The 14122-nt window shown below is 52.8% G+C and overlaps 1 protein-coding gene across 2 annotated transcripts in view; it reads right to left on the minus strand.

The window, feature by feature from the left end:
• Positions 1 to 14122, minus strand: part of MAN1C1 (mannosidase alpha class 1C member 1) — a 56642-nt gene continuing 42520 nt past the window's right edge. Inside the window, exons 6-13 of one of the 2 annotated variants that reach the window (XM_042015454.1) lie at positions 13106 to 13200; positions 9387 to 9510; positions 7520 to 7613; positions 4120 to 4235; positions 3725 to 3944; positions 2458 to 2630; positions 1788 to 1903; positions 1 to 1342 (exon numbers count right to left, since the gene is read on the minus strand). In XM_042015454.1, the coding sequence (XP_041871388.1) occupies positions 1222 to 1342; positions 1788 to 1903; positions 2458 to 2630; positions 3725 to 3944; positions 4120 to 4235; positions 7520 to 7613; positions 9387 to 9510; positions 13106 to 13200 (1059 nt within the window). In that variant the 3' untranslated portion in view covers positions 1 to 1221. Of the gene's footprint in view, positions 1343 to 1787; positions 1904 to 2457; positions 2631 to 2839; positions 3178 to 3724; positions 3945 to 4119; positions 4236 to 7519; positions 7614 to 9386; positions 9511 to 13105; positions 13201 to 14122 lie in introns of those variants that run through there. The other variant, XM_042015455.1, reaches the window with a different exon arrangement.

Genomic DNA, 14122 nt, shown 5'->3' on the forward strand with positions numbered 1-14122 from the left:
TTTTTATTTTACAAGACTTTTATTCTGTTTCACAGATCTGACTATTACAGCAGTAAAATTATTACAAGTGACTCGTAACATTTAGTTCCAAATAAAAGTAAAAAACACAAAAAAAAAACCCGATAAAGGAAAGTTAAATGAGATGTGATGGGTGGTAAATGTGTTTTAAGAGCACAGAAAAAAAGTATATAAAAAATACATCAGGAGCAAGAATCCTGCAGACAGGTTTTGGTTTAGTTACAATTTTGACACCACAGAGTCACAGAATGGCTGAGGCTGGAGGGCACCGCTGGGGTCTCCCTGCCCCAAGTCTGCTCTGCTGGAGCCCAGGGTGGAGCTTTTCCCCCTCCCTCCTGCCCTCAGGATCCTGAACTCACCATCTCATGGCCACTGCAGCCAGAGCTGCCTTGGAGCTTCAGTTTGGGGTCAGCAGAGCCCCTCTGTTGGCTCCTCTGTCACTTGAGGAGGAATTTATCACCAATCCACTGCAGGAGCCTCCTGGGTTGCTCCTGTCCTGCTGAGTTACCCCTCCAGCGGGGATCAGGGTGGTTCAAGTCCCCCACGAGGAGCAGGGCCTGCAAATCTGCAAATTCCAACCTGAGGCTGCTCCTGTGTGTGGAGGGTCTAATCCTCTTCTTTTCCCACTAAAACGTCACCTTTCCCTGTCCTCCCTTCACTCCTGAGTTCTCAGCTGGCTCTTCACCCGTGCCCAAGCATTCCAGCTGCTGTCCCACACCAAGGACGACTGCCCTTCCTCGTTCTCCTGTCCCTCCTGAAGAGCCCCCAAAGCCCAGCACCAGAAATCCCAGAATACTGAAAACTGTTCACTGGAAAGGTGATAAATCCAGGAGCAGATAAAAGGCAGAAATGAAACAGAAGAAGGAAAGGAGGATGCGTGTGTGTGTGTAAAGTCTATTTTATGGCAAACTTCCAGTCCTTTGGCCACTAGAAAGCAAAATCAGTGGATTTCATATAAATTCTCTGTATAAAGGAATGTCTATGAACTGTGTATGGCCCAGAATAAACATCTCATCATCAGCCTAAGAGAGCTCCTCACAGAGGAAAAGAAGGTGCTTAGTCATGGTTCATCTTCCCAAGAAAATACTGTCCGGAATTGGACTAGTGCCCCCAAATACCATTTCAGGAACAACAGGAATTCCTTTAATGGAAAGGAAAAGCAGAGTCTGCCCAGGCTGGGGGAGCAGGAGCTGGGCAGGGGCCTCAGGGCTGCACTGCTGCTTTAAAGTCCGTGTGGTTGATGGGCAGGGGATGAGCCTCGGTGTTGAACACCCAATCCTCCAGGGACAGCACATCATCTTCACAGAACAGAAGATAGAGGTACCTGGAGCCACGGGAGAGGGACACAGAGGGGTTAAAGGAGCTCAGGAGGGACTCCAGGCAGGCACAGGTGATGGCTGCCTCTGTACGTGGTGACACCCTCCCAACTCCCTGGAAAATCACCACCCTTCCCACCTAACCCAGCTCTGGGTCACAGCAGAGTCCTTCAAACCCAGCACCTGAGCAGGAACCTCGAGGGTGCCAATGGCAGCAGTGGTTCTGCAGCAGGAAACTCCCAAAGCTTTGCAGCACCCACTGCCTTGCCCAGTTTCCCCACAGCATGGGCTGGGTTGGAAAGATCCTTAAAGCTCATCTCATTCCAGCCCCCTGCCCTGGGCAGGGACACCTCTCCCTGGAAGAAAAGACTCCCCTTTTTTAATCTGAGGCTCATGAAGTGGATGCTGCAGGAATTGTGCTGCTCTGGAAGGCCCCTGTGAGCCCAGACTTACTTGAGAGTCTCTGCGAGGAAGAAGCTCTGCTGCATGTTGTCGTGGGTGGGGGTGGTGGTGTAAACATCCCGGATGCCAGAGAACCCAGCTTCCACCCTGCAGTGCTTCTCCAGGGCCTGGGAAAGGAACAGAGACCTCAGCAACACGCAGCAGTGGGGAGTAACTCATCCATCACCCTCAGCTGCGTTCCAAGCCAGTTTACAAATCAGGTTTCCTGCAGCCTCTGTCCCTCACCGAGGGGCGTGGGGGTTACTCCAGGCTCTGGGAACCAGGCTGGCTCTGATGGAACAGCGAGGGAAACACCAGCCACCTGAACTGGCTGGTTGATAGATGGCAGTGCAGCCCAAAAGGGAGAATAAAACATCCACAACGGAAATAACACCTACACTGAGGCACTTTGTGTATTCCTGCCCCACTGCTCACGGGTTTGAGAACAGTTAGGGTTGAAAGGAACCTTAAAAATCACCCAATTCCACCCCCCTGCCATGGACAGGGTCACCTTCCATCAGACCCAGCTGCTCAGAGCCCCATCCAACCCGACCTCGAGCATTTCTGGCGTATCTCGGTGTTTAACACAATTTAAATAATTTCCGCTCCTTCCACTGACCGAAGCGAAGCTTTCTGTAGGAATGCAGCCACCTGCAGAGCTCTGTGCCCTCCCCAGCCTTACCTTGACCACCTCCCAGCCCCAGTGCCTGTACTTGGGGTCGTGGGTGAGCCTCCAGAGGTACATGTAGCTCTCCACCACCTCGGGCCGCAGGATGTAGTAGCGCTCGCTGAGCCGCGTGGCCATGGCCTCGCTGCCCGCGTCGAAGCGAAAGGCCTCGGGGCCCAGCTTGGTATCTGGGGAGAAGCACACACAGAACTGGGCACTGAGAGGGGAGCACATGAGAGGGGCACTGTCCAGGTGCTGTTATGTTGCTCAGGATGCCAACACTCAACTAAAGCTTTTTCTTCTGCAGCGCCTTTGGAGAGAAGGGATCAGGAAAGGCTGAACCAACTTCACTGCTTTTATCAACAGAACATCGGGGATATGTTGGACTTTTTGAGTTAAAAATCCCAGTGTCTTGCAAGCACTCTCCAGCACTCAGATCTGTGCTTTTGACACCAACCCTCTCCCTGTTGGAAAACAGGGTTGTTAGTTCACATGGCTTGTTTTAGTTCTGTAAGTGCTGGAGGGGGGGAAAAAGAATTATTTGCAAACATCATTTCAGGTTAGCTTGAAGTTTATTGGGCAAACATGCTGGGCACCAGCTGCCAAACTGGGCTGGCCGGTGTGGGGAAGGTGTGGAACAATCCTTGGATGCAGTTGTGGAGACAGACCTGTGCCTGACAAGGTCCTGGAGAGCTGCCTCAGCTGCCTGCAGCCTCCCAGGAGCTGCAGGGATGCCTACAAAGAAAGCAGTGGTGTCCAAAGCAGCTCCTGCAGGCAGAGAACCAACCCAGTCCCTCACTCCTCTCCACTCACTGCTCTCCAAAGCTCTGCATGGTGGAAGGAAATTGTACTTGTGAAATGAGGACTCAGACAGCTGGGAGGGGCTCAGTAACTCCATTCTTCTGGTTCCCACCAGCAGCTGCAGGTGTCCAGCACTGCCCTGCTGGGCTTCTCAGCTGCTCTGCTCCATAATGGGACACTCTGCAATTAATCCCTGCTAATCCTCCCCTCCTGCCTGCAAAGGGATGTCCTGTGGGACTGTGGCTGAGGCAGGACCAGGATGCAGCCCCAGCTGTGCCCCAGGAGCTGCCTGTCCCTCTGCTCCAGCTGCTGCTCCACAGAGCACATTTCTGTCCCTCCCAGACATCCCAGGAAAGCCCAGAGAAAGCCCCACTCAGGGGCGCAGATGCGGCTGAGGCACAGAACAGCCCAGAGCAAACCCCTGCCAGGCAAACCCCACTCTCCTGGGGCTGTGGGTGACCCCAGGGACCCCCCAGGCCACCTGAGCGTGCGTAGGACTCGTGGCAGGTGCTGGTGATCTCTGCAGCCAGCTCCATGTGCCTCTGCCTCCTCTCCTCCGCGGCGTGCTCGGCTCCCAGGGCAATCATGCCCCCAGAGAAGCAGGCCAAGTGGCCCATCTTGTGGTCCAGGATGCCACCCCTCCACTCTGCGATGTAGGTCAAGCCTCCTGCAGATTTTTTCACCAGATGCTTTTCTATTGCCTGAAGGGATGAAAATCAGCATTTCAAGAGGGTGGACAGTAAGTAAAACTGACTCAGTGTTACTTAGTGACAGGAGTGAGTACCCAGGAAATCCAAGGACTTATTCTGAAGGTCTGAAACCTTCTTATGAACCATGTCCCCCCCAAAAACCACAGAGCAGCACCTCGCTCCTCACCTCCAAGGCATCGTCGTACATCTTTTTAGCTTCAGAGTCTTTCTTGTCTGACATCAGCCAGGATTTGATGAGATATTCATAGAAGCTGTCCCCGAGCCCCCCGATGGAGACGTGGTCTGTGGTGGGAAAGCCAGAAAAGAGCTTCAGGTTCGTGATATACAATGAGCAGCTGCTCTACAAAGGGGAAACAATCATGTCCTATTTAATGCCCTTGTTCTCTCCTTCCTCTTCCCAGCTTCCTGGGGAGAGCTTGCAGCACTGCTTTTCAGAAAGGAAGAAAGGTGGAAAGTGCAATCAGAAGAAAAATGTTCTGTCATTTTGCAGAGCATTAGTATCCCTTACCAGAACCATTCAGAGGCCCTATTTTACACGTTATTTATACTGCAACGTGAAGATGCTTCCTGTTTATGGAGCCATCATCATAAATCCGCCTTCATAAACCAAAAGCAGTGGTGGGTATTGATAGATTTCCGTGTAGATGGAGCCCCTGGGAGCTGTCTCCCTGCCTCAGGAAAGGAAGGAGAGGTGTGGCATCCCACAGAGCTGCCAGCAAGGGGCTGCTGGAGAAACTCCTGCGTGGTGCCATTTGTATTCCTGGCTCACGGAGGGACTCTGAGCCCTGGGGAAGGCTGGGGGCTGCTGGCACATTAAAATGATAAAGTCAGGTACAGGGATGTGCACTGCATATTTCCCCCTGCAGAAATCAAACTTCCAAGGCTGTCTGCTCAGAGCACCCCCTGCTCTGACCTTGCAGGAGGTGCTGAGGGGTTGCAGTGTGAAATGGGCCTGATGGCTGCAGGTTTGTGCCTGGGGGAAGCTGCTGGATGGATTTACAGCTTCAAACTGCACCCCTGGGGGAACAGCAGCCTTCTCACTCTTTAAAGCAGTCAAGCAGTCCCATTTTTAGCAGAGCAAGACAAATTACCCTCCCTGGACTGAGCCATCCCTGTTAATTAACAGTGTCCACCCCTGGCTCTGCCCCATCCTCATCTCCCAGCTAAGCACATGCAGCAGGTGCTCAGAGCTGCTCAGATTTTTGTTTCCCCTCTCCTTGCACACAGAAAAAGTCCCGAGGCTTATTCCAAATGCTAAATTCTCCCAGCAGCAGAAACTAACAGCCATGCATTTTCCTGACCTGAAGAGCAAACATCCCTGACACACTGTGTCCAATGATCCAGGGAATAATCCATGGCAAAACAATGGGATTAAACACGCGGCTTCCGTGCGAGGAGAGAGGGCAGACTATTTGCAAACACAGCCTGCCTTTAAAGAGCAGCTCTGTGATCCTGAGTGTGTCATTCATAAACTCACCAAAGCTGCAGCCCTGGTACATAATTGCCTTCCATATGGCAGCAGCCCTGGCAGCGTTTGCCTCCCAGGCACTCTGCATAAACAAATCCCTGCCTCCAGCAGGGGATTGGGCTTTCATTTCCCAGAGGTAACAACTGCACTCACTGAGGAGCAGCACAGCCTCTTTACTTACAACATCTGCTCATTCAGCCAGGTCAAAGATACACCTTTTAAGAAAATCACAGCAATCTCAAGGAAAACAGCTTCCTGCAAAGAGCTTTAATGACGAGAGAGAAAATGAGAGCCTGGCACCTCCGGGGAGCAGGCTGCAGATGCCTCCCTGCTCTGGTCCTCATCTATTTCTCCCCAGCAGCACTGGAGCTGCAGAAGGGGCTGATCACTCTTCTCCCTCCCTGGAATCTGGAGTCAGATCCCAAGGTCATATCCTGAGCAGCTGCCACAAACAGCCTGTGGAAGTCTGTCTGGGAGACAGGAACTTTCCAGGCCTTTGGCATGAATCTGCCTCTCCCAACACAAGCAGTCAGAGGCCACTTTGGATGTGCTCTGAGAAGCACCAACAGGCCCCTCTTTACATCAGCAACTTCAGGGCAATGCAGGGAAATCTGCAGACAGAAAACAGAATTAAATTCATGGCAGAAGAGATGAGGGCTGGGTATCCAGCTGAGAGTTGCACCCAGCTGGGTAAGAGCTCCTCAGTTTCCCAAAGATTCCACAGGGATCAGTCACGGAGCAGCCAGGAACTCCTCCTCGTCCCCTCAGCAGCACTGAGCAGGCAGAACTGATGCTGGTGTCTGCCCAGATGTGCAGTGTGGGACTGGCAGCTGCCAGCAGGAATAACCCAAAGGGAAGGGAACCTCAGGGAGCAGCAGGGGATGGGGGATCAGCTCTTCAAGGGGAAACACGGAACAGCAACTCTGCAGAGGGGAAGCTGAGCTGCTGACAAAGGGATGGGATAACCCTGAGCGAGGATCAATCAATGGGGTGAACAGAAACCTGGTTTTTCCTCACAGCACCAAAGGGCAGCTCTGGTTTAATGGGAAAACTGTGACCCTCCCAGCCATTTTGCTGGGACCAGCCCTGCCAGTGAAAGGTCAGGGATTGCTCACAGCCAGAGCTCTGTCCCTGCCTCAGCCACTGTTGCCACCAGAGCCGTAAAAGCGACAATGGGAAAGGTCTGGAGTGATCCAGCCCGGCAAAAAGTGCAACAAAACATGGGGACACAGGCAATGTGAGGACTCAGAGTCACCTTCCTAAATAATACATGTCACCCACTGACAGGCTCAAACCAGCCTCTGCAGAAAGAGACTTTGCTTTGACAAAGGAACATCAAATCCAGCAGCCAAACCAAGCAGATCAGTAACAGAGCAGAAGGTGGAGGTCAGGGCACAGCTGCACAAGTGGCATCTCCTGTTCCCACCCCAGGAATTTCTGCCCCTGGGTGGCCCAAGAGGAGGGGCTGTGTGTGTTACCTTTCCCTGGGGGCACTGCTTCCAGAACTCCCCCGCTCTCTCCAAGACCTTCCCTGACTCTGGCTCCCCTTGCACACCAGAGCCAGGATCTCCCTCGTGCCACATCTCCAGTGCTGGGTTCCCAACAGGAGAAAACAAAACATTCTTATCTCATCCTTCCTTCCCAAATCACTCTCTGCAGGGGTACCATGGTAACAGGAACATGAATGCACACAGGAGAATTCATCCCTGGATCTGAGGGGGATCCACGACTCCTCCAAGCCCTCTGCCTCTCCAGGTGGTTCCTCACTTGCTGCAGCCACTCCGGACGGGAATCTCACCCAAGCAGCTCTGTGGGCTCCGTGCAAGATCCCACAGGGCTGTGCTGGTTCCCAATCCCTGTGTGCTGGACCATGTGCCAGGACCCTCCCCTGTGCAGGGAAGGCCCTGGTTCTCTCTCTGGACGTGGGACACTCAGCTGGACACAGGGCTGATGGGGTAAGTGCACAACTGCTGCGCTGCACCCTGCAAAGGCTGTGTTATCTCATCACATGTACCACAGCCTGCCTGCCTGGGCACTGCTTGGGCTGCTGCTTCCTCTGGGATGCTGCAGGCAGGAGGGGAGGCAGGGTGATACCTACGCTGCACCCAGCTCCCCGTCACCGGGCTCAGGAAGTTGGGGTAGAGGCCCTGTGGCTTCTCCACTCTGTTGAGGACCCTGCGGATGTTCATCACCTGTGGGAGAGGAGACACAAGGGTGGGGTTACTGCTCTGCTGCCAGGGCTGCTGGGCTGCACAGGACAAAGGGGAACGGATTAAAACTCAAAGGAAGCGGGTTTAGATGAAATATTAGGGAGAAATCCTTCCCTGTGAGGGTGGGCAGGCCCTGGCACAGGGTGCCCAGAGCAGCTGTGGCTGCCCCTGGATCCCTGGCAGTGCCCAAGGCCAGGCTGGACATTGGGGCTTGGAGCAGCCTGGGACAGTGGGAGGTGTCCCTGCCCATGGCAGGGGTGGGATGGGAGGAGCTCTAAGGCACCTCCCAAACCCCAATCTGATTCTGTGATTGGGGATCTGGGTGGAAATGTGAGATGTGAGCAATGCCAGGGGTGATTTTTTCCATGATCCAAAGGGAAAGGAGTGGCAGGGATGAGTGACTCACACAGCACTTAAATTCACCATGTGGTCACTTAATGTGATGAATTGGGGCCTTTAATTTCAACAACGGACAGTTCCTTTAATACCCCAGAACAGCCAGCACTTAACTCTCTAAAGCCTCCCTTGGTTTCACCCCCATTAAATCCAATCGGCCTTTCCCTTAAGGGACCCAGTTAAACTCCATGCAGCATAAATATTCTATTATAACCTACAGAGCAGCTAATTCACTCTAAACCTTTTACAAAATCTGACAATTTGCATGCCAAAAGCTGGCTACAGGCTTAAGCCAGTGCTTCCAAGGAAGTTGTCAGGCTCCGTGATGTTTACTGGAGTTTGGGAGCTTGGCATATTAATGACAGGTTTGAGTAAAAGACACAGATGGAATTTAATTCCTGCTAAAATCACCCAAGTCCCAAGCTGGGAGTTCATGAGCTGATCTGCTCCTCTGCAGTAATTTCCCACAGGTTTGAGCCCACACCATCCCACATTTTCCCTCTCTGAGGGTGTCAGGGTGGATGTGATCCATTTTCTGTGCACACATCAGCCCAGCAGAGTCCATTAGAAAGGTTTTACCCTTTTCCCTCCACGGGCTTAGGAGGAGAAGAGGAAAATCCATTAGGTTGGGGACAGAGGTATGACCCTGGCTCAAAATGCCACGGTTTGAACCCAGAATGAGGATGCAATTCTGGTTTTCAGCAGTGCATCTCCAGTGTTTCCTCATCTCTCCCCTCCCCTCATTCCCTTTCTTTCCTTCACTGCTCCCTTCCCTGGCCTCTCCTCGCCTCCCCCTCCCTGGGAGCAGTTTGTCATTATCCCTGTCCTCAGGAACCTCGGGCTTGTCTCTTTATTTCACATCCCCAGCCTCTCCTTATCTTCCCACAGAGTTTCCTGTTTCCCTTCACCCTCTGCTTTTCCCTCCTCTGTGACTTTCCTCTTGCTCATCCCACCCTCACTGCTTTCCATCCACTCCATCCTCGCTCCACTCTGCTCTCCCGGCTTCTTCCTCCTTTTTTTCCCATCTCTCCTTCAAATTCCCTCCTTGTTTCACAGCTGACACACCTGCACTGGACATATCCTGGAAAAGCATCATTTTGGAAGGGTTTTTGGGCAATCCTACTGGTTTTACCCCACTGTGGCACTCTGGAAAAGCCCCATTTCCCTTGGGCTCATGGGGGGCAGTTTGGATTCTGCCTGGAACAATCTGTCTCCCTCAAAGCAGGTTTCTGAGGGATCTGCACCCACCTGATGGCTTCATCTTGGCCATGCCCTCATCTGAGTAAAATTCACACAACTTCACCCACACTGGGAAAAACACTCAGGAGGATGAAGAGGCCCAGGCTGGGGGTTACTTGCCTTTTCTGCAAACACTGGGTTGCCAGAGAGCTCAGAGAGGTGCAGGAATTCCAAGTGCAAGGTCCCAAATTCTGCCAAGATGCTGCTTCCAGCGGATGCCCAGCCCCAGCTCCAGCTCATGCCACTGCAAGGAGAGAACAGGGAGCCTTCACTGCCAGGAAAACACAGCCAGAGCATGCGGTGGCCCTGTCCCAGGGCAGCTCTGCCCTTGCCAGGGGCATGTGCTGCACCCCAGGTGTCATGAGGGCCATGGAAAGGACACACAGAGAGATTTAGGACAGACACAGGTTTCCAGGATCAGCTCCAGTGGGATGGAGCTGTAGTTTTACAGAGATTGTTTAGGACTGGGCTAACACACAGACTGCACAAACTGCATTTCTTGTGGGAGAGGAATCCCTCCCAAACAGCTCAGCTGAAAAACAGCTTTGGAAGAGCACTGACACCCTGCCCTACGCAGATATTTTGGGATAAAATATCCTTCTGGTACCCCACAGCTCTGGGCCTCTCTGGAACCCCCCAGACAGGGCAATGTCCTGAAGGATATGGGGTTGTGTGTAAGGACTCGGTCCCAAAGCAGCCTCTGCGGGTGCTGGCCCAGAGCCACCTCAGAGGTGTCGTCACTTTGATTTTCCATCTCCTTGCAGTTAATGCCGAGGAGGTGACAGGTTTCCAGGGACAGGGAAGGGTGGGGGTGACACTAGATGGCGCCGGGAAGCTTGGCTGGGAGAGGAGAAGGGTTTGTTGTTTACAGGAGGTGAAAACTAATGATCCTTCTGAGAACGAAAAAAAAAACCCAAGAAGAAGTTTCCCTGGCTGTGATGTAGAGAAAAGCATCGCAGGTCCTGAGCTGTTTGCTTGCCTCCAGACAAAGAGGGCCATTAGATCAGCAGCGTGCCGGGCTCAGCCTGCCCTGCCGAGGGTCAGAGGCTGCAGCAGCACTTCTGCTTCGGGAGCACCGAGCGCGGCTCCAAGGGGCACCCCAAGAACCCCGGCGGGGTCGGGAGCCAGTCCTGGCCAGGCGAGTGTGGCATTAATAAATTAATAAAGAAATGAATAGAAAAATGTCAAAACGTAACGCTAATCCAGATGAATATCCAATGAGATACATAATGAGAGTGGAAAGAAACCTCAGCAGCGGCACAAAATGATGTGATAAAGCAGGTAAGTTCTAAATGTGAGATCCAACGCAGCACTGCACGAATCTGCTGACCCTGGAGCAGCCCCAGGGTGCTCTCGCTCCTGTAAAGGGTCAATTACTTGCCTTTATTTACTGCACTGGAGGGAGGCTGTAACAAACACAGCCTCACAGAGCTGCCCTCCCCGCTCAGCGGGGCTGGAGCAGCCAAGCGGGGCTGTGTTTGTTGTCACAGCAGCTCTGTGGGGTCACAGTGATCATCACAGCCCTGTCCCAGGGACCTGCCCTCCCAAAAACCACAGCCAGCATGGGATGTGCCGCTGGGAGCCTGAGCCTTGGGTCAAACAGCACAGCAAGGCTCGTGGAGAGGGGTCTGCAGGAAACAGAGCCCATCTGCACCGTGTCCCTGGGTTAAAGAGCAGCCTGCAGTGACCCCCTGCAGGAAAACATTCTTTACCAGCATTACAGGCTGGACAAACTGGGCCTTCACAGCTGCTGTGTTTTGTAACAGCTCAGAGGAAGCTACTGTTTAAAGGACCTTGGCCTCCAAGAGAAAAGAACGTGCCCAGAACCTCCTTTATCTCCCAGATAAGTGGGTCTGAAATGTCAAATCATCGCCTTCCCTCATGGGGATCCAAAGCAGCAAAACCAGTGCCAAGTCAGGAGAGAGGCCAGGAGAGGATGGTGAGGAAAAATCTGGAGGTACAGAGGGTTTAGGGAGACGTGAGGGAAAGCAGGGCCAGGGATAGAGCACGGGAGGCACAGGGAGAGAGATCACAGTGCAGAACAGGGAGCACAGAGCAGCAGCTGGAGGAGACACAGAACTCCAGGCCCTGGCAGACAACGAGGCAGTTGGAGAAGCAGGATGGAAAACAAGGCTGTGTGAGATAGGACACAGAGCCAGCAGACAGCAGGCGGCCACAGGGAAGCTCATCAGCAGAGAGGGGACCCCAGAGGAAAAGGTGACAGGAGGAGATAAATCCAGCTGGTTATGGAAGAGCTGGGGGGGGCTGTCTGTGCTTGAGCCCTCGAAAATGCATGTGCAGAATTGACTCAATGCCAGGGGGGTTTTTGTTTCCAATTTCTGAATGTCCTTCTAAACCCACGCCCCCAAGCTGTCACCAACAGAGGCCCACACATGCTGCAGGACCCTCCTCCTTTTGGGGTGGTGAGGTCTCTCTGGAATTAGCACATCCTTGCACAACCAGGATTGGAGGGAGAACTCCTTGTTGCAAAACTCTTCTGGGCTTTGTTCTGGCCCTGCTCTTCGGGTCAGCGTGGTCTCACAGCCTCACCTCACCCTCCTCTGCTTCCACTTCCACACTAATTCCCCTCCCTTGTGGGTTTACAGCCTTTGGCTGTTCATCGTGTTCCTACAGCAGCTCAGGCTGTGGCTACAGCTCCCCTCATCCCTGCTCCTGATTCGATTCCCACTCCAGCCCTCACAGCAGTTTCACGGCCCCACAGCCAGAGGTCCAGGCAGCAATGGGGTTCTGGGTATGGGCTGGGTGTTCTGTTGATTTTCTTCGCTCTCACTCAAGGTCATCGGCAAAACATTTTGGGAATAGTCTGAGCAGAGAGAGGCTGCTTCAATTGTCTTCACAAAGGGCAGGGGAGGGTCTGGCATTTCTGTGAAAGGTTAGTCTATGCAGAGCCTTTATCAGCCACAGAGGAAGCAGGATGTGTCTGTGCTGTAAAAAAGGACAATTACAGCCGTGCTGGTGGCTCCAATTTTCCCCGGGATCTTGAGCACATCAGACAACTGAGGGGTGACAGTGATATTTGAGCAACGCAGCAGCGTGAGCCAAATATTTGGAAGTCTTTTGCTTCGCAGAGCCAAGGAGGAGATTTGGGCTAAGGGCTGAATAATGACTTCCAGAGTTTCACAAGAGGTGAGGATGAAAGGCTTTGTTAACCCACATTTCCCGCAGCTCTCACCCGCAGGATTTGTTTGCAGGCATCAGAACCAGCAAATCATTGTCTGCCAGGAGAGCCAGGGAGCAGGAGGGCAGCTCCAGCTCTGCCTCTGTTTGCTGCCCGACCTTCTGCAGGGATTTACTGAACTCAGCCTCCCCTGGCCATGAGAGCATCACTGACCTGAGTGTGGGGGCTCTAAGGGAAGGACAGAGCCTGGCTGAGGGCTGTGTTCTGTATTCTCCCCCATTTCCAGCACCACAACCATCAGCCAGTCCCATCCACCCCCTTTCCCAGTTTTTCCTATTTTTTTAATCCGTTTTTCCTGGATAAATTCACACGCATCTAGCTGGGCACACCACAAAAACCCATGCTACGAGCAGACTACAAAATCACCTTTCAAAGCAGATGATAGCGAGGAAAATGCTCTTGCAGCAGGGAGCCCTGTCAGGAGGCAGAGGAAAAAACTGTGGACAGCCCCAAATTAATAAAACACAGCTGGGTTTGACCTGAGTCACCTGCAATCTCTGCCAAGGTTTGAGCTGGCAAAGCAAATGACCTCGAGGAATCTGCTCTAGAGGGGGCAGCTCTGAGGAGCTGCTGCTGCTGCTCCTGGTCCTTCCCAAACACCCAGAACTAAAGGAAATGCTTGTGAGGACGTGTGCCTTGCCTGCCCAGGTTGATGACTCCACGTGGGATTCCAGTGGGGGTGTTGAAGGCTGGCAGGAGCTTCTCTCCGAGTTCCAGAGCTTTACTCTTGAACACCTGTTAAAAGAGAGGATAAATATTTGATGAAACGAGTCACCCAGGATTCCTTCACGTCCCCTTCTCCAAACACACCGTTGTAAAACACTGGAAGTGCTGCAGTCTAAGAACCCCCTGTTCCAGGTGTGCTGTGCCCTGGTTCCCCTGCACAGGAGATCTGAACCAGAAGTCTCACTGACCTTTGGCATCTCTAAATTTCCTCTAAAATCTGCACTAAACCAGCACCCAGTCCCTCAGCCTGGACCAGAGCAGCTCACAACAGCCCAGCACCCTGTGATCTGAGCTGGTCCTAAGAGTACTCTCCAAATTCTTCCCGTTCCCAGGATGGCAGAGAACACGAGGAGCTGGAATGACTGAGGTACAATCAGAAGGAATCTTTCTAGGCTGAAGCACCGTTAGATTTACAGCGTGGGCTCGCCCAGCCCGTGTCATCTCCTGCCGTAAAAACGAACCATCCTCTCCTTGCAGCTCTCTGCCCAGAAGGATTCATGGTTTCATACCTAAGCTGCCCCTTTTCCATTTGTAATGCCTCCGTTTTGGGCCTTCCAGTCAAACTGCAGCTTATGGTGGCTTGCAGCACAAAGCAAGCACACACAATTATTTTGGGACAAACTGATACAAGCACTAATCTTTGCTGCAGAGATTAGTCCTGATCTGGAGAAGCCTCTAAGTGACTTAGGAGATAAAGCACAAGCCTTTTACCTCTAGCCCTGTCGTGGTGGCTCTCAGAAAGCAGGAATTTATTGCTCTAAAAATACAGCACTGAGGAAACCTGAGCTCTCCTGTGGGCTCACAGGCCTTTGATGCTCTCACATGGAAACAGGGGGTTGGTTCAGAAGGGAAAGCAAGAGACAGGGACTTGGTTTTTGCCTTTCAGCCCGGTGACACTGACTGGGTAAGTGACAGGCACTGCCCCAGCTGT

This window comes from Corvus kubaryi, unplaced genomic scaffold, assembly GCF_017639235.1.
Source record: "Corvus kubaryi isolate FWS band 111438036 unplaced genomic scaffold, C.kubaryi_AGA036_p1.0 split3-37304, whole genome shotgun sequence".
In the NCBI taxonomy this organism is placed as follows: domain Eukaryota; kingdom Metazoa; phylum Chordata; class Aves; order Passeriformes; family Corvidae; genus Corvus; species Corvus kubaryi.